Genomic DNA, 19,992 nt, shown 5'->3' on the forward strand with positions numbered 1-19,992 from the left:
AGCTGAGTGTATCTTCTAAGGGCATTTTCCTACCACACATCACTAAACTGTTTTTCACACATATGTCACTAAACACAATATCACACACACCACACAACACGGTGTCTCATGCTGACATCCCATGCATATCTAACCACAACACCAAGATCACACTCAAGGAAATTAACAATAATTCCACAATTCATCCATATTTAAATGTCCCCAAAATGTTTTGTATACATTTTTCTTCAAGCAGGACACAATCCAGGTTATTGCATTACATTCTTCTCTTAAAAATCTAGTCTACTTGTTCTACCAAATGTCTCACATTCTGGGTTTGTCGAGTTTTTCCTCGTGATAAAATTTAGGTTAAACATATTTAGTAAGACTACTACATAGATAACTCCAGGATAACCACATAGATCACACAAATAGACACGTGAAATTTGGTCATTTCACTATTAGCAATGCTAAATTTCATCACTTGGCTAAGGTGGTAATGGCCATGTCTCCATTGTTATTTTCCCCTTTTTAATTGGTAAGTAACCTGAGGGATGATAACTTCAGACCATATGAATCTCCTTTTTTCTAACAATCATATGCATGTGTGAGAGTGTGTGTGTGTGTGTGTGTGTGTGTGTGTATATATATATATTTTTTTTTTTTTTGAGACAGAGTCTCACTCCGTTGCCAGGCTGGGGTGCAGTGGCACGATCTCGGTTCACTGCAACCTCTGCCTCCTGGGTTCAAGCAATTCTTGTGCCTCCCAAGTAGCTGGGACTACAGGCAGCTGCCACCACGCCCGGCTAATTTTTGTATTTTTAGCAGAGACGGGGTTTCACCATGGTGGCCAGGATGGTCTCGATCTACTGACCTTGTGATCCACCTGCCTCGGCCTCCCAAAGTGCTGGGATTACAGGCGTGAGTCACTGCACCTGGCCCATATGCATATTTAATATAAGGTGTATGTTACATTTTCATGTAAATTAATATGTGTTACTCTTTCATATAAATTTGTATTTTTCTTTCATATAAATATGAATAATGAAATTACATTTTCTATGTGTACTTTCTACTATGTGTGGATATTATGGTGTACACTTGACACACATATATACATATTATTCTTCAGTGTTGGATAATTGATCCATGTTATATGCTTTGTAGGATATCTTAGATATTTTATGGGATAATTTCAAATACAACCAATTTTTTATTTTGTTCCTGGGTTTTCAATTTCGTCCACAAGAAAATACAACACCACTGTTAACAGATATGCATTTTCATGTTGTTGAGATTCTCCATCATGCCCAGTGTTCTATTCCAAGCACTAATGGGGCAAAAACACCTATCTTGGAGAGAAAGATGGGATTCTTTACTGTGGACATCATGATATGCCATGGAGACAGGACCATTGTGGTGAAACAACTCATTATGCTTTTGCTTGATGGCAAACTGTCCTGCCTTATGAGACTTTAAGGAGTTGGGTATCACAGAAAGCTTGTGTGAAGTTATTTATGAATGATGGTGGGCTTTTGCCAGAAATGGATGAGAAACTTTTTGTATCAGCAGCCAGCTTCTATAGTCAGTTTGTATCAGTCTGGATACAGTCAGGAAACAGAAACTACAAAGAAATTTTTTTTTCTTTTTTTTTTTGAGACGGAGTATTGCTGTGTCGCCTAGGCTGGAGTATAGGGGTGCTATCTCAGCTCACTGTAATCTCTGCCTCTCAGGTTCAAGTGATTCTCGTGCCTCAGCCTCCCAAGTAGTTGGGATTACAGGCACGTGCCACCATGCCCAGCTAACTTTTGTATTTTTAAGTAGAGACAGAGTTTCACCATGTTGGCCAGGCTGGTCTTGAACTGATCTCAGGTGATCCGTCTAAGGACCCACCGCACGCGGCCTGATTTTTAAATATTAACCCTATATCCTGTAATCAGGCTGGGTGCTGTGGCTCATGCCTATAATCCCAGCACTTTGGGAGGCCAAGGCGGGCGGATCACCTGAGGTCAGGAGTTCGAGACCATCCTGGCCAACGTGGTGAAACCCTGTCTCTACTAAAAATACAAAAATTAGCTTGGTGTGGCCACGCGCACCTGTAATTCCAGCTACTTGGGAGGCTGAGGCAGGAGAATTAATTGAACTGGGAGGCAGAGGTTGCAGTCAGTCGAGATCACATCATTGCACTCCAGCCTGGGTGACAGAGCAAGACTCTGTCTGAAAAAAAAAAAAAAAAAAAAAAAAAGTCCTTGATCACACACAAAACTGGGGGGATGCCATAATGGTGGAGAAAGCATTCTGTAAGTCCATGGTTGTGATGCTGGCAGCAGCATTATGGGCAAGAAAATAAAATCTATATCCAGAAAATCTGTCTATACTTATTAGAATGAATCTCTGTCTCATCCATGATAGAACAGACCTAATGTAATCAGCCTTCTACCAGGAGGCTGGCTGGTTCCAAAAGGGAATGCTGCTATATCAGGGACTCAATGCTGGTCTCTGCTGTTGACAAAAATTAAGGGAAACGACTGTGCTGGCTGATTATGTCCCTTTTATTAAGGAAGAAAATGCTTTCAAATACCCATTACCCCCAAATATTTTTGCTTATATCTCACTGGCCAGATTTATGACGCATGGTAGTCCTCAAATGGAAGGCAGACAGGCAAAGAGATAAATGTCCAACTTGTCCTTTTATAACAGCATTAATCACACCCATGAGTGTGGAGCTCTCACGAGCTAATCACCTTGTAAAGGTTCCACCTCTTAATACTGTTATAATGGCAACTAAATTTCAACATGAATTTTGGACGGGACAAATATTGAAACCATAGCAATAATCAAAGATTCCCAAGAAAGTAGGATAACATTTACATCCTTAATGAAAATTTCAAGCCCAGTTGTACAAGTCTTTGTATAGATACAAGTCCCTCCTATAGCACTTGCTTGTCCCCAAAGACTAAAGACCATTGTCACAACTAGGAGAGCGCAGAAGGTAATTTTTTAATTTAGAGGTGATGCTCTTCCACCTCTAACACTGGAGGTGTCAGTCACCTCAGGGGACATGGTTGTCATCTGCTGCAAGTTCCACCACCTCTTGTATCTACTTTCATTTCATTATTTTGTTTGTTTATTTAAGAGATAAGGTCTCACTCTGTTGCCCAGGCTGGAGTGGTAATCATGGCTCATTGCAGCCCCAACCTCCCGGGCTCAAGGATCCTCCCATCTCAGCCTCCCAAGCAGCTGGGACTACAAGTGTGTGTCAAAACATCCGCCAAAATTTTTTAAACTTTTTTGTAGACACAGGGTCTCACTATGTTGCCCAGGCTGGTCTTGAACTCCTGGGCTCAAGCAATCTTCCCATCCTGGCTTCCCAAAGTGCTGGGATTATAGGCATGAGCCACTATGCCTGGCTCACCTCATTATTTTGACTTAAAAGATCAGATAGGCTCAGATACCTCATATTTCAGAGAACACTTAATAGGTTATTCTCTGCCTCCAGTACTTGTTTCTTTAAAGGATATCCAGAAACAGCAGAAATCAAGCTTGGGTTCTGGACACCAGGAGATCTTACAAAGTTACTGTCCACTACGTAACAAGAAAGTAATATTTCACACAGGTTCAGAAGCGAATTAACAAATGTTTATGTGACTTGGGCCTTTCTTTCTTTCTTTCTTTCTTTCTTTCTTTTTTTTTTTTTTTTGAGACTGAGTCTTGCTCTGTTGCCAGGATGGAGTCTAGTGGCGTAATCTCAGCTCACTGCAACCTCCACCTCCCAGGTTCAAGCGGTTCTTCTGCCTCACCCTCCTGAGTAGCTGGGACTACAGGCACCCACCACCACGCCCAGCTAATTTTTGTATTTTTAGTAGAGATGGGGTTTCACCATGTTGGCTAGGATGGTCTCGATCTCTTGACCTCATGATCTGCCTGCCTCAGCCTCCCAAAGTGCTGAGATTACAGCTGTGAGCCACTGCGCCCAGCCAACTTGGGCCTTTCTAATACATGAAAAGGTATTGCCAATGTTAAAAAACAACTCTGAAATAGGGCACCAGTCATAGCTTAGCCCTCTACCAAACTCATTTAATAGAGACTGTATTGGGAGTATCTCATAAAATGCTGTTCATGTTGCGGTCAGTTGTTAAATTTAGTTACAGGAGAAACAGCAGCTGGTTATATGTTAACACTGAAATGTCTTTAGGACACGGTCATTAATTATGCCCCTGGAGCAGCTGTTGAGGCTTTGCTTTGCCATTTGTTTTGGCACTCTGCCCAAAGCCTAGTGCAGCTGACATTCATCAGTGTGCGTACATAAAATTGCCACTGGGTTAATATTTCCATCGTTTATCAAGCTAAGAAAAATGAAGCTACTGAGACTGAATTGACAGGTCTGAAATTAAGAATTTTCATAAAATTCATATTTCCTATACTACCTAGCCAATCCAATCCTTGGTATTTATCCAAGAGAAATGAAAACATATATCTATACGAAGAATTTTTACACAAATATTCATGGTAGCCTTATTTTCGATAGCCTCCAAACTGGAAACAACCCAACTATTCATTAACAGGTGATTGTGGTACCATTATTTAGCAATGAAAACCGATTTAATAAAATTATGAATGAAAACTTCCAAAGCCTAACAAGATATTCAGACATCCAGATACAGAAGGCTCGCAATACGCAAGGAGATAAAATGCAAAAAGTTTTTCTCCATGGCACAATTATATTCACATTGTTTCAAGTCAAACAAAGATAAAGAGTGAATCCTTAAAAGAAAAAAAAGCATCTAGTCACCTGTAAAAGAAACCCCATAAGACTAATAGAGGATTTCTAAGCAGAAACCTTACATGTCAAAAGAAAATGGGATGATATATTTAAAGTGCTAAAAAAAATAAATAAATAAAACTAGCCAAGAATGCTACGTCCAGCAAAATTATCCTTCATAAACGAAGGAGAAATAGTCCTTTCTAGACAAGCAAATGCTAAGGAAATTTGTTACCACTAGACTGGCCTTATAAGAAAAGCTGAAGGCTGGGTGTGGTGGCTCACTCCTGTTATCTCAGCACTATGGGAGATACAGGCAGGTGGATCACTTGAGGTCAGCAGTTTGAGAATAGCCTGGTCAACATGGTAAAAGCCCGTCTCTACTAAAAATACAAAAATTAGCCATGTGTGGTGGAGCATGCCTGTAATCCCAGCTACTTGGGAGGTTGAGGCACAGGAATCACTTGAACCTGGGAGGTGGAGGTTGCAGTGATCGGAGATTGCACCACTACATTCCAGCCTGGGTGGCAGAGTGAAACTGTCTCAGAAAAGAAAAAAAAGAAAAAAAAAAAAAAAGAAAGAAAGAAAGAAAGAAAAGCTCAAGGGGGTCTTAAACCTGGAAGCAAAAAAAAAATAACACTGTAACATTTACTATCATGAAAATAAGTGAAACTATAAAACTCACCGGTAAAGTAAACACATAAAGAAGAAAGAGAAAGGACTCACATGGTACTACTACAGAAGTCTACCAAGCCACAGTGACCATAAGAAAACAAGTTAAAAAAACCCAAAAAACATAACACAACAAAAAAGGCTGGGCATGGTGGTTTAAATCTGCAATCTCAGCACTTTGGAGCCGGAGAGAGGAAGATCATTAGAGCCCAGGAGTTCAAGACTAGCCTGGGCAACACAGTGAGACTCCATCTCTATAAAAATAAAAAAAATTAGCCAGGCATGGTGGTGTATGGGGGGCTACTTGTGGGGCTCAGGTGGGAGGACTGCTTGACCCCAGGAGGTCTCAAAAAAAAACCCAACACCCAAACCAATTAACAATATGATAGAGACAAAACTTCATATGTCAATAATAACTGTGAGCCAGGTCGGTGGATCACGTCTGTAATCCTAGCACTTTGGGAGGCCGAGGCAGGCGCATCACCTGAGGTCAGGAGTTTGAGACCTGCCTGGCCAACATGGCAAAACCCCATCTCTACTAAAATACAAAAATACCCAGGTGTGCTGGCACATGCCTGTAATCCCAGCTACTCGGGAGGCTGAGGCAGAATAGCTTGAACCAAGGAGGCAGGGGTTGCAGTGAGCGCCATTGCACTCCAGCCTGGGCAACAGAGTGAGACTTCATCTCAAAATAATAATAATAATAATAACTTTGAACATATATGGATTAAATTCCCCACTTAAAAAATACAGAATGGCTGAATGGATTTAAAACAAAAATGATCCCCAAATATCCTACTTAAAAGAAACTCACCTTACTGGTAATGACACATATAGACTGAAAGTAAAAGGATGGAAAAAGATATTTCATGAAAATGGAAACCAAAAGTGAGCAGAAGTAGCTATACTTCTAACAGATTAAAGAGATTTTAAGTCAAAAAGAGTTAAAAAAAAAAAAAAAAGACAAAGAAGGTCATTATATAAACGTAAAGTGATTAAACCAGCAGTGGACATAACAATTCTAAATATCTATGCAGCCAACACTGAAGTACCCAGATTCATAAAGCAAATATTACTAGATCTAAAGAGAGAGACTGCAATACAATAATAATGAGGGACTTCAACATCCCATTCTCAGCATTAGTTTTAAAAAATTAGACAGTTTTTAAAAATTAGATTTAAATTAGACTTTAGACCAAATGCACCTAACAGATATTCACAGAACCTTTCACCCAACAGATGTAGACTATACATTATTTTCACCAGTACATGGAACAATCTCCATAACAGGCCATTGAGTAGGCCACAAAACAAGTCTCAACAAGTTTTTTTTTTTTTTTTTTTTTTTTTTTGAGACGGAGTCTCGCTCTGTCGCCCAGGCTGGAGTGCAGTGGCCAGATCTCCGCTCACTGCAAGCTCCGCCTCCCGGGTTTGCGCCATTCTCCTGCCTCAGCCTCCCGAGCAGCTGGGACTACAGGCGCCCGCCACCTCGCCCGGCTTATTTTTTTGTATTTTTAGTAGAGACGGGGTTTCACCGTGTTAGCCAGGATGGTCTCGATCTCCTGACCTCGTGATCCGCCCGTCTCGGCCTCCCAAAGTGCTGGGATTACAGGCTTGAGCCACCGCGCCCGGCCTCAACAAGTTTTTAAAAGCTGAAATCTTATCAAGTATCTTAGACCACAATGGAATAAAACTAGAGATCAACACCAAGAGGAACTTTGGAAAGTATACCAATAAATGGAAATTAAATATCATACTCCTGAATAACCACTAAAGATTACAACCAAAATGAAAATTGAAAATTTTTTTTTTTTTTTTTTGAGATGGAGTTTCACTCTTGTTGCCCAGGCTGGAGTGCAATGGCACGATCTCGGCTCACTGCAACCTCCGCCTCCCAGATTCAAGCAATTCTCCTACCTCAGCCTCCCGCGTAGCTGGGATTACAGGCAAGTGACACCACGCTCGGCGAATTTTTGTATTTTTACATGGTGAGCCACCATGCCAGGCTGAAGAAAAGTTTCTGGAAATAACTGAAAATGAAAACACAACATTCCCAAACCTGTGAAATAGGGCAAAAGTAGTGCTAAGAGGGAAGCTTATAGCAATAAATGTAGAATGCAATCAAAAAAGTTGGCTGGGCACGGTGGCTCATGCCTGTAATCCCAACACTTTGGGAGGCCGAAGTGGGCGGATCACCTGAGGTTGGGAGTTCGAGACCAGCCTGGCTAACATGGTGAAACTCCATCTCTACTAAAAATACAAAAATTAGCCGAGCATGGTGGTGGGTGCCTGTAATTCTAGGTACTCGGGAGGCTGAGACTGGAGAACCGCTTGAACCCGGGAGGCAGAGGTTACGGTGAGCTGAGATTGCACCACTGCACTCTAGCCTGGGCAACAGAGTGAGGAGACTGTCTAAAAAAAAAAAAAAAAAAAAAAAAGTAGAACAATTACAAATTAACAATCTAACAATGTACCTCAAAGAACTAGAAAACAAGAACAAGCCAAACCACAAATTAGCAAAAGAAAAGAAATAATATAAGATCAGAGCAGAATTAAATGAAATAGAGACTAAAACATTATGAAAGATCCACAAAATGAAAAGTTGGTTATTCAAAAAGATAACCCAAATTGGTAAACCACTAGGTAGACTAACCAAGAAGAGAGAAGATCCAAATAAGCAAAATTAGAAATGAAGAAGGAGACATTACAACTGATACTACAGAAATACAAAAGAGCGTCACAGACTTATAAGCAACACTATACTGACCAACTAGAAAACCTAGGGAAAACAGATATATTCCTGAAAACATAAAACTTACCAACACTGAATGAGGAGGAAATATAAAATCTGAACAGACCACTAAGAAGTAGTGAGATTAAATCAGTAATAAAAAGTCTCCCAACCAAGAAAAGTCCAGGGCCAATTGGAATCACAGCCAAATTACACCATACGAAGAAGAACTAATACCAATTCTCCTGAAACTATTCCAAAAAATCATAGAGGAGAGAATTCTCCCCAACTCATTCTACAAGGCCAGGATCATCCTGTTACCAAAACCAGGGAAGGACACAACATCAAAAGAAAACTAAAGGCTGATATCTGACCAAAAGTAGATGCAAAAATCCTCAACAAAGCACTAACAAACCAAATCCAATAGCACAGCAAAATGATAATACACCACAATCAAGTGAGATTTATACCATGGATGCAAAGATGGGTCAATGTATGCAAATCAGTTAACATGATACATCACATCGGAATAAAGGACAAAAACCACATGATCATCTCAATAGATGCAGAAAAAGCATCTGATAAAATTCAACATGCTTTCACAATAAAAACTTCAACAAGCTAGGCACAGAAGGTATATACCTCAGAATAATAAAGGTTATATATAACAAACCCACAGCTGACACCATAGTGAATAGGGAAAAGCTGAAAGCATTTCCACTAAGAATTGGAACAATGCCCACTTTCACCACTCCTATTCAACATAGTACTGGAAATCCCAGCCAGACCAATCAGGCAAGAGAAAGAAATAAAAGGTATCCAAATTGGAAAATAGCAAGTCAAACTGTGCCTTTTTGTTGATGATATAATCCTATATCTAGGAAAATCTAAAGACTCCACCTGGCTGGGCGTGGTAGCTCACGCCTGCAATCCCAGCACTTTCGAGGAGGCTGAGGCACAAAAGAATTGCTTGAACCCGAGAGGTGGAGGTTTGCAGTGAGCCAAGATTGTGCCACTGCACTTCAGCCTGGGTGAGAGACCCTGTTTCAAAAAAAAAAAAAAGAAAAGAAAAAAGAAAAGAAAAAAGAAAAAAAAAGATTATGAACAAGAATAAAAGAGTATAAAGCATATTATGACAATAAATTTGATAATCTATATGAAACAGAATAATTCCTTGAAAGACACAATCTGTCAAAACTCACCAAGAATAGACAATCCAAACAGGTCTGTATCTATTAAATAAATGGAATCAATAACTATTAACCTTCCAAAATAGAAAGCATCAGGCCCAGAAGGGTTTACTGATTAATGCTCCCAAACATATAAGAAAGAAATTTTATCAATTCTCTACACTGTCTTCTAGAAAAAGGAAGTATTTCCTAACTCAGTCTATGAGGCCAGCATTATCCTAATACCAAAACCAGGAGAAACATATTACAAGAAAAGAAAACTACAGAACAACATCTCTCATGAATATAGATGCAAAAATACTCAATATTAGCAAATCAAATCCAGTAATATATAACAAGAATTATACACCACAATCAAGTGGGATTTATCCCAGAAATGCAAGATTGATTCAATGTTTGAAAATCTATTAATGTAATTCATAACATCAAGAGGCTAAAGAAGAAAAATCATATAATCATGTCTATAGATGCAGAAAAATCATTTGACAAAAATCCAACACTCAATCACAATAAAACAGTCAAAAATTTAGGAATAGAAGGGAACTTCCTCAACTCAATAAGGCAATCTTTTGGTCTCTTACAATCCTTCAAAATCTGAATCTTAAAAAATTAGCTTTATATTTAATAGTAAAGAGACTTGAAATACTTTAAATCAAACCCACTCCAAACCACTGAATTATATACCATTATTTTCCAGTATTTTCACAGCATTTGAAAACCTTGTAAGTCAATTTTGCTCTTCTTTTCCACTGCCAATATTTGTTTCTATTTACCCACATATTTAACATTTTCCTTATCCATTTTCCTTTTTTCGCAAGTCCTCCATCTGAGACCACTTATGGACAGCATGCCAGTGCTTCCCCTTGGCCTCCTATCTATACACCTCTTTAGCCCATGACATCAAGTTTTTGAAGAAACCACGCCAAATGTCAAAACAGCAGTTAAAGAACAGTCTGGGGCCAGGCATGGTGGCTTATGCCTGTAATCCCAGCACTTTGGGAGGCCAAGATGGATCACCTGAGGTCAGGAGCTCAAGACCAGCCTGGCCAACACGGCAAAATTCCATCTTTACTAAAAATACAAAAGTTAGCCAGGCATGGTGGCAGGCGCCTGTAATCTCAGCTACTTGGGAGGCTGAGGCAGGGAGAATCCCTTAACCTGGGAGGCGGAGACTGCAGTGAGCCAAGATCGCACCACTACACTCCAGCCTGGACGACAGAGCAAGACTCCATTTAAAAAAAAAAAAAAAAAAGAACAGTCTGGAAATCACTAGGGAGCCTTGAGATTGAAACTATTTCCATATTTTTCCTTCTTTTGATCTCATTTGCTCATGAGTATAGAATGAGTTTCCCAGTCTACATGTGACTAAATGTAGAAGCAGATATGAGAACCCAGCTGTCTGCTTTTATTTAAAGTATTTGAAAATTGTGTAACAATGACGCTATTTTTTTTTGTTTTGGAAATAATTATTTTTCATAAAATAATTTCCTAAAAATTTATTATTTATATTAACATGTAATGAGTTTATTAGTTTCAAATGAATCAAAAATGGTTTTTGGTTGGGTGCTGTGGCTCACACCTGTAATCCCAGCACTTTGGGAGACCGAGGTGGGCAGATCATTTGAGGCCAGGAGTTCAAGACCAGCCTAGCCAACATAGTGAAACCCCATCTCTACTAAAAATACAAAAATTTATCTGAGCATAGTGGTGCACACCTGTAATCCCAGCTACTCAGAAGGCTGAGGCATGAGAATTGCTTGCGCCTGGGAGGCAGAGATTTCAGTGAGCCAAGATTGCATCACATACTCCAGCCTGGGCAGCAGAGTGAGACCCTGTCTCAAAAAAAAAAAAAAAAATTTTTTTTAAATTTCAATTTGAGGACTACTGTTGCAAAATGCCTACTGTTTTAAGTCAGTTTCCCAGGAAAAGAATCTGAGATGGAAATCTATGGTAGGGTTTATTGGGGAGATCTCTTGGAAACATCAGCAGTAAGGAAATGAATAAAGAAGAATTGGATGGAAAGAGAAATTAAACTGATGTAGTTGAAATTTGTTCCCTGGGGAGCTCTAGAGCTGCGACTGCTCTTCAGAGTTGCTCTAAACTGAGGCATCGTGGGCCAAGCTGCCTGCAGGGAGACAGTGTAACCTTGTATAAGGCAGCTCCTTTCATCCAACAGCAATTCCTTAGAGGAATTTAGCTGTGAGTTGTCAGCAGCCAAGATTCTCAGAAGCTGGCAGCACAAGTGCCTCAGTCCTGAAGGTGGAATCTTGAAAAGTCTGAGGCATAGCTTACACTCGAGTTCCCACAGGGATCAGGAGGAAATCATCCGTGGCAGGACTGTGCCTGCGATCATACCCTTGACTGACTTCTCTTTCTTATTCTGCTTCTTCCATTCTCTTACCCCTCTTACTGAAAGCACTTCCTTAATAAATCACTTGCATAGGAATCCTCATCTCAAAGCCTGCTTCTGGGAAACAGCTGAAAAGAAAGTCCATCACACATCTTGATTCCACCCCCAACCTCTATCCTAAAATATTTCTCCCCAACCTGCTGCATTTTTATCAAATGGTCCACCGTCCAGCCAGTTTCTTTCCATTAAAACATAGGAGTTATCCTTTATCTCTTTACTCCTCATCTTTCCTATGAACTCATTATGTTGAATCACCTCCAAAATGTATCTGAAATCTACCAATTTCTACTGCTGTGTCTAATCCAAGCCACTATTAGTATATTTTATTCTGTCTGTTTTGAGGCCATTCACAGGAACTGGACCTCTTATGAAGTCTGAACTCTAGAATGGAAACTCTCTAGGCAGTAACTCAAGTGTGTTCAGGTAAAGAAGAATTCGCCATGATTTAATTAATGATTTTTTTCAAAGTTTATCTCAGTCACTTATATCTATCTTATTATTTCTACCCCTTAGGACAGAAGGAAAAAATGAATTTACAAAGACCAGATCATCTGCTTGCTGACACAAGGTCAGTAAAACACCCTTTTAGACCTATTCTGAGGCACTTTACCTCACCTGATAGGCTCAGCCAGTCTTACTGGGGTGAGAGAGGCCAAAAGAGAAATCTAAGGTTGTCCTTATGGGCCTTAAGTGGAATTTTACATTTCTCTGTTGACTCCAAAGCTATGTAAAGAAAGGGGCAGAGGATTTAAGGCATATAAAGTACAGGCCAAAACAAAAACAAAAATTAAAAAGAAAAATCACAAAGAAAAACAACTGTTTAGACCAAAAAAAAAAAAAAATGTCTCACAAATACTTATACAGGGTTACTTGTGTGGATACATGAAATGTGAAAACTATTTTTTGAAAAAAGCTTTACAGGCTGGGGATGGTGGCTCACAGACCAGCTTGACCTACATAATGAAACCCTGTCTCTACTAAAATACAAAAATTAGCTGGGCGGGTGCCTATAGTCCCAGCTATTCAGGAGACTGAGGCAGGAGAATCGCTTGAGCCCAGGAGGTGGAGGCTGCAGTGAGCCAAGATCATGCCACTGCAATCCAGCCTGGGTGACAGAGGGAGACCCCTCTCCAAAAAAAAAAAAGTTTACAGGCTGGCGCAGTGGCTCAACACCTGTAATCCCAGCACTTTGGGAGGCGGAGGTGGGCAGATCACCTGAGGTCAGGAGTTCGAGACCAGCCTGGCCAACATGGTGAAACCCCAGTTCCATTAAAAATACAAAAAAAAAAAAAAAAAAAAAAGAATCACTTGAACCCAGGAGGCAGAGGTTGCAGTGAGCCGAAATCACACCACTGCTCTCCAGCCTGGGTGACAGAGCAAGACTTTGTCTCAAAAAAAAAAAAAACCAAAAAACAGTTTACACATAAATATTGGGTATGCTGGCAAAACTGGATTTAGTATAAAACTTACTGAAGAAGGGACTATGAAATGATAATACTCATTTAGATATTTCAGTTTTAGTAAGTTGTAATTGTTTTCACTAAAGTCAGTCCCTGCTGTTAAGTCACCATCGGTCTTCAAAAATACCTAATAACAATCAAAACTGATAGTCATGGTTGTACTTCACAACTTTAGTTTGAGATTTACTTTTGGGAAATTAACTTCAAACAAATGTAGTTCATGTTCAATCATAAAAGCTAAAGATCCCTTTTCATAAGCACCCCCTATTTTTATCTCCTTTTTATTATTTTTATTCTTTTGAGGCAGAGTCTTGCTGTGTTGCCCAGGCTGAAGTGCACTGGTGTGATCTTGGCTCACTGCAACCTCCACCCCAATAGGTTCAAGTGATTCTCCTGCCTCAGCCTCCTGAGTAGCTGGGATTACAGGCACGCACCACCACGCCTGGCTAATTTTTGTATCTTTAGTAGAGGTGCGGTTTCACCATATTGGCCAGGCTGGTCTTGAACTCCTGACCTCAGGTAATCTGCCTGCCTAGGCCTCCCAAAGTGCTGGGATTACAGGCATGAGCCACCACACCCAACCTATCTCCTTTTTATTTTTATTTTTTATTTTTTTGAGAAAGGGTCTTACTCTGTCATCCAGGCTGGAGTGCAGTGGCATGATCTTGGCTCACTGCAACCTCTGCCTCCCGTGTTCAAGTGATTCTCCTGCCTCAGTCTCCTGAGTAGGTGGGATCACAGGCACCCGCCACCATGTCTGGCTAATTTTTGTATTTTTAATAGAGTTGAGGTTTCATCCTGTTGGCCAGGCTGGTCTTGAATTCCTGACCTCAGATGATCCACCCACCTCGGCCTCCCAAAGGGCTGGGTTTACAGGCTTGAGCTACTGCGTCTGGCCCTATCTCCTTTTTAAAACGGCATTAGCAGCTTTCTGTATTGTATATCAAATAATATTGTAGAGATGGCATAATAAAAACATCACCTCTGTAAGGGTTGGTTCATGTATTGTTACAAAGAATGAGACCCTTCAAGAGGAACTCTATTATTAGTGTTCAGGATCTGAGTTCACCACCATTTCCAACCAAAACTGGATGGGCTGTGTAAGTCAAGAGTTGTAAAAAGAATAAAATGGTCTGTAGGTTAAGACCAACACACTTTTACACAATTGCTTATGGCCACCTCAGGAAATAAAGATTTCTCATTTCAAAATATTGTTATAATTAACAATGATATTAATGCCTATGCTGGTTGTATGGAAAATTACAGGGCAAGAAAACAAATATTGCAAAGTCACTTTCTCAGGAAAAATCTTAATCTCTCCACAATGACTAAATATATCAGTAATCAGTTAGCTATGAACCTAATAAATTTGCTGTCTAGTAATACTGGCTACACTGAGAGGACAGGCACCATGAGTAGTAGACATGATGCCCTGAGCTAGTAAATAAAAACACATTTCATTTGTTATACTGCCACCTGATTTTCAAAGTTTTAATAATTATTTACTTGAATCTAAGATATCATCAGTTGAAAGGAGTCCAATTTCAGAAATGTTAAAATATAGAAAAACAGCATCATCAAGTTGCTAAAATGTGCTAATTTCACATTATATAATAAACAGGAATATTCTAATTGCTAATTTTCTAGAGATATTTTTCATAAAATAGTTGAGCATCTGATAGGGCATATGAATCCATTATAACATTTCCTTCTATGGGCACAGGCTTCCCTTGGCCTATTCTGAGAAAGAACTAGAAAAACACTGTTACAAGTAAACATTCATATTATCATTGTGTATCATTAGCTTTTAAGATTTATTTTATATGCTACCAGTCTTTTTTTAAGGCATAAAAATTACAAGCAAAGCTCAAGTCTCCTTTTAATCAACAGCCTCAAATTCAATCTCCAGAGACAATGCTATCAATAATTGGGTATGTATCCTTCTATTCTATTTTAAATAGTTTAACATACACTTTTCAATAATAGAAACAGTTGTTCTTTCTAAATGATTTCATTCCAATTTACATAAATATTATTATACAATGTTTCATTTGTATTTTGATTTTTTTACTCAACATTGTTTTAACTATCCATGTTATACAATACGGATCTGGGTCACTGTGTTAAGTGCTGTATACTATTCTATCATTTGAATATATCATATTTTATTCATCATTACCCCAATGACGAATAGGTTATTTTCAAGGCAGATATATGTCTATATATTTCTTTTTTTTAAGAGATTGGGTCTTGCTATGTTTCCCAGGCTGGTCTTGAACTCCTGAGCTCAAGTTATCTTCTTATATCAGCCTCCAAAGTAGCTGGGATTATAGGCATGTGCCACTGCATCTGGTTATACATACGTACATATATCATATAAATATTTCTTATGCATTATTTGTGAGTTTCTATAGGATGTATACCTAGAAGTAGAATTACAGAGTCCTTTTTTTTTTAAAAAAAAAAAAAAAAAGGCTCCCTGGCCTCAACGTCATAGACAATAACCTCTATTTTCTTCCAATGGTTTCAGTTTGGCTTTTCAGATTCCAGTATTTAAATCCTTTAGAATATTAATCTTTTGGACAGGCACAGTGGCTCAAGCCTCTAAACCCCAGCACTTTGGGATGCCAAAGAGGGCAGATCTCTTGAGGTCAGGAGTTCAAGACTAGCCTGGCCAACATGGAGAAATCCCATCTCTACTAAAAATACAAAAAAAAAAAAAAGGAACCCAGAAGGCAGAAAGGCTGCAGTGAGCTGAGATTGCACCACTGTACTCCAGCCTGGGCGACAGAGTGAGACCTTTGTCTCAAAAAAAAAAAAAAATAATAATAATAATGATATTTATTTTTTAATATGTCATGATGTTGTAATTTTAGTTCCTCTAATACGGGGAGTCAAATATTCCCAGCAATTTTATTGACTAGGTCATCATTTCCCTACTAATTCATGATGTCAGGTCTAACATATCCCAAGTTCACATATATTCATGAGTCTGCTTCTGGATATTCTATTCTTTAAAATCTGCTTATTTACTTACTAATGTACTAATACCACACATTTTTAAATGACTATAACTTTATATTATACAGTGAGGGTGTTTCCTCTGTTCTTTTCAAAATTGTCTCAGCAATCCATACACTTCTACTTCACATGAATTTTGTAATCATTTTTGAAAGATCCTAGATTCTCAGTAGATTTTGTTTGGAAGTGCATTCAGTCTATAGATTTTTAGAATTGGAGGTTTTTATACCGGGTTTTTCCATCTATGTATATGGTATTTCTCTCCATTTATTCCAGTCTTACATCTTTTAACAAAGTATTAAAATTTTTCCATAAAGATCCTGGTTTTTTGAGCTTATGCCAAGATATTTTAAGTAAAACATGGGTTGAATTTAAGAGGGCTTCTTCCATTTAATATACTCGGTGTCTCTCACCTGTATGACCTCTCTTATGTATAGAAAGGGATGCTCTTTGAGAGAATGCTTTCCCACATTCATTACATTCAAAGGGTTTCTCACCAGTATGACTTCTCATATGTATAATAAGTAATGAGCACTGAGAAAAGGCTTTCCCACATTTATTACATTCATAGGGTTTCTCCCCTGTGTGACTTCTCACATGAAGAGTGAGGGATGAGATTCGAGAGAAGGCTTTACCACATTCATTACATTTGAATGGTTTCTCTCCCGTATGAATTTTTTCATGTTCAAGAAGATTTTGTCTCTGACTGAAAGCTTTCCCACATTGATTACAATGATAAGGTTTCTCTCCAGTATGAATTTTCTCATGTTCAGTGAGGTTTGATTTCTGACTAAAGGCTTTTCCACAGACTGTACATGCATAGGGTTTCTCACCCGTATGAATTCTCTGGTGTCGAATGAGGTTTGACATCTGAATAAAGGCTTTCCCACATTCACTGCATTCATAAGGTTTCTCTCCAGTGTGAATTTTCTGATGTGTAATGAGATTTTCTTTCCTGCTGAAGGCTTTTCCACATTCCTTACATTCATAGGGTTTCTCAGCTGTATGATTTCGCATATGTACGGTAAGGGATGAACTTTGAGAGAAGGCTTTCCCACATTCGCTACATACATAGGGTTTCTCACCAGTGTGACTTCTCATATGTATAATAAATACTGAGCATTGAGAGAAAGCTTTTCCACATTTATTACATTTATAGGGTTTCTCCCCCGTGTGACTTCTCATATGTAGCGTAACAGATGACATTCGAGAAAAAGCTCTACCACATTCATTACATGCATACGGTTTCTCCCCAGTATGAATTTTCTCATGCTCGATAAGATTTTGCTTCTGGCTGAAGGATTTCCCACATTCCTTACATTCATAGGGTTTCTCTCCAGTGTGAATTCGCTCATGTTCAATGAGATTTGATTTCTGACTGAAGGCTTTCCAACAATCCTTACATGCATAAGGTTTCTCCCCAGTATGAATTCTCTGGTGTCTAATAAGGTTTGACATCTGAATGAAAGCTTTTCCACATTCATTACACTTATACGGTTTTTCCCCAGTATGAATTTTCTGATGTGTAATAAGATTTTCCTTCCTACTGAAGGCTTTTCCACATTCTTTACATTTGTAAGGTTTCTCTCCAGCATGAATTCGCTCATGTCTAATGAGGTCAAATTTATGACTGAAGTCTTGTCCACACTGATTACACTTAAAGGGGGTTACAACATAGGATGCACAATGGTAAAATGGTTTCCCAAACTCATTACATCCATTCTGTTTCTCTCTTATACAGCCTTTCTCATATCTAAGTAAGTCTAAATTATGCTCCAAACCCTTATCAAGTAAGTCATGGTCATAGAAGCTTTGTCTTGAAGTAACAATGTCTGAACTCAGAGGAAATATTTTCGCAACTTTTTTACATTCAATGACTTTTTCCTTTATCAGAATTTTCTTGGAGATGGATGTGACTTTCCTCACAAGTGTTTCCTGTTGCTTCTTGATCTGTTCATCAACTTCCCAAACTTCTAAAATGGAGGACCAGAAATTATTACTTGTGAATTATTCTACCACTATACTGTTAATAACATATCAGAAATTGGCTAATGTGGGGTTTAATCTTTGATGTTGGCCTAGTCAACCAATATGAAAGAAAGCTAAGAGTAAATGTTCCTAGTTCCTAAGGTTTGAGAAGTTAACTACTACATCAAACATATGGAGACAAAAACTGGTATCTGTAGGTCCAAGTAGCTTTGATTGATTTGTAGAGTGTCCAAAAACAGTGCAGAAATCAGCAAAATGAATAGAATAATTAAAATGAAAGGGTGAACACAAAAATGACTGACAGGGAATCAAACGGCTAAAGAGCAAAATTAACATTTGTGATTAAACACACTGGCTTGAATGCATGTATTTTTCCTCCTTCCTAAAATTCCATTAAAATGATAGTGAAAGAATAAAGGGTTAAATCCATAAGAAAAAGGAGACATGAGTGTAAAAAAGGTGAACAAGAGATTTTAACATAATACTGCAGGATGAGAAGCATTTAGAGAACCATAAACAGAATAGCAAAGCTATAAAGTTAAAGTATCATGAAGATGCAAATGACAATAAGCAACAAAGTGATTTGGCCAAAAATCACTGGAAAGGCTCAAGAATTGGAGAATCCAGGCACTCAAAAAGTAGGGATAAACAAGCACAAGGCAAGGATGTTCCCTTGCATTACTGCTTTTTAACATTGTACTAGAAGTCCTACCGAATGCAACAAGAAAAGGAAATAAAAGCTATTCAGATTAGGAAGGAAAAACGAAACAAGAACTGTCTTTGTTCACAGGTGATATGATCATCTATGTAGGAAATCCGAAAAAAAAAAAAAATCAACAACAACAAAAAACCCCTGCTGCAACTAGTAAGTCAAAGGCTGACAAATTTGCAGAGCAATAGGAACTCTCACTCATTGCTGGTAGGACTGCAAAATGGTATAGCCACTTTGGAAGACAGTCTGGCAGTTTCTTACAACATTAGACATACTACTACCATATTATTCAGCAACCATGCTTGGTATTTACCCCAATGAGTTGAAAACTTATGTCCATACAAAAACCTGCACATGGATATTTACAGTAGCTTTATTCCTAATTGCCAACACTTGGAAGATGCCCTTTACTAGGCGAATGGATAAACTGTGGTACATCTGGACAATGAAATATTCATCAATGATAAAAATATGTGCCATCAAGTTGTAAGAAGACATGGAGGAACCTTAAATGCATGTTGCTAAGTGAAAGAAGCCCATTGGAAAAGGCCACCTACTGTATGATTCCAAACTGGAAAAGGCAAAATCATGACCAGTAAACATATCAGTGGTTGTCAGAGCTTATGGGAGAGGAAGGAATAAATAGGGGGAAGACAGGGGAGTTTTAGGGCAGTGAAAGTATTCTGTACCATACTATAATGGATCTGAGTCATTAAACATTTATCAAAACCCATGGAATGTACAACACCAGGAGTGACCCTAATGTAAATTACGGACTTTGGGTAATAATGATGTGTATAATAATAACAGTAATGCAGGTTCATTGACGGTAACAAATACACCACTGTGGTGCAAGATGTTGACAGTGGGGAAGGCTGTATGTGTGCTCGGGCAGTGGGTATTCATATACTTCGTACTTTTTCATGAGCTCTGTACACCACTCAGTTTTGTCATGAACCTAAAACCAGCCTAAAAGATGAAGTTTATTAATTTAAAAAACCAGATGCACTGGGCTGTACCTGTATTCCCAGCTATTTGGAAGGGTTGCTAATGGCCAGGAGTTTGA

At 38.7% G+C, this 19,992-nt stretch overlaps 2 protein-coding genes across 6 annotated transcripts in view; both read right to left on the reverse strand.

Annotated features, from left to right (window-relative positions):
• The window catches only part of HKR1 (HKR1, GLI-Kruppel zinc finger family member), a 410,249-nt gene that overhangs the window by 247,856 nt on the left and 142,401 nt on the right, over nt 1-19,992 (reverse strand). The gene's annotated exons all lie outside the window — the stretch shown is intronic.
• The window catches only part of ZNF568 (zinc finger protein 568), an 88,308-nt gene that overhangs the window by 30,494 nt on the left and 37,822 nt on the right, over nt 1-19,992 (reverse strand). For 3 of the 5 annotated variants that reach the window (XM_025368061.1, XM_025368060.1, XM_025368058.1), the window contains one exon: nt 14,983-18,198. In XM_025368061.1, the coding sequence (XP_025223846.1) occupies nt 16,616-18,198 (1,583 nt within the window). In that variant the 3' untranslated portion in view covers nt 14,983-16,615. Of the gene's footprint in view, nt 1-14,982; nt 18,199-19,992 lie in introns of those variants that run through there. The other 2 variants (XM_025368057.1, XM_025368059.1) reach the window with 2 other exon arrangements.

This window comes from Theropithecus gelada, chromosome 19, assembly GCF_003255815.1.
Source record: "Theropithecus gelada isolate Dixy chromosome 19, Tgel_1.0, whole genome shotgun sequence".
NCBI lineage: Eukaryota > Metazoa > Chordata > Mammalia > Primates > Cercopithecidae > Theropithecus > Theropithecus gelada.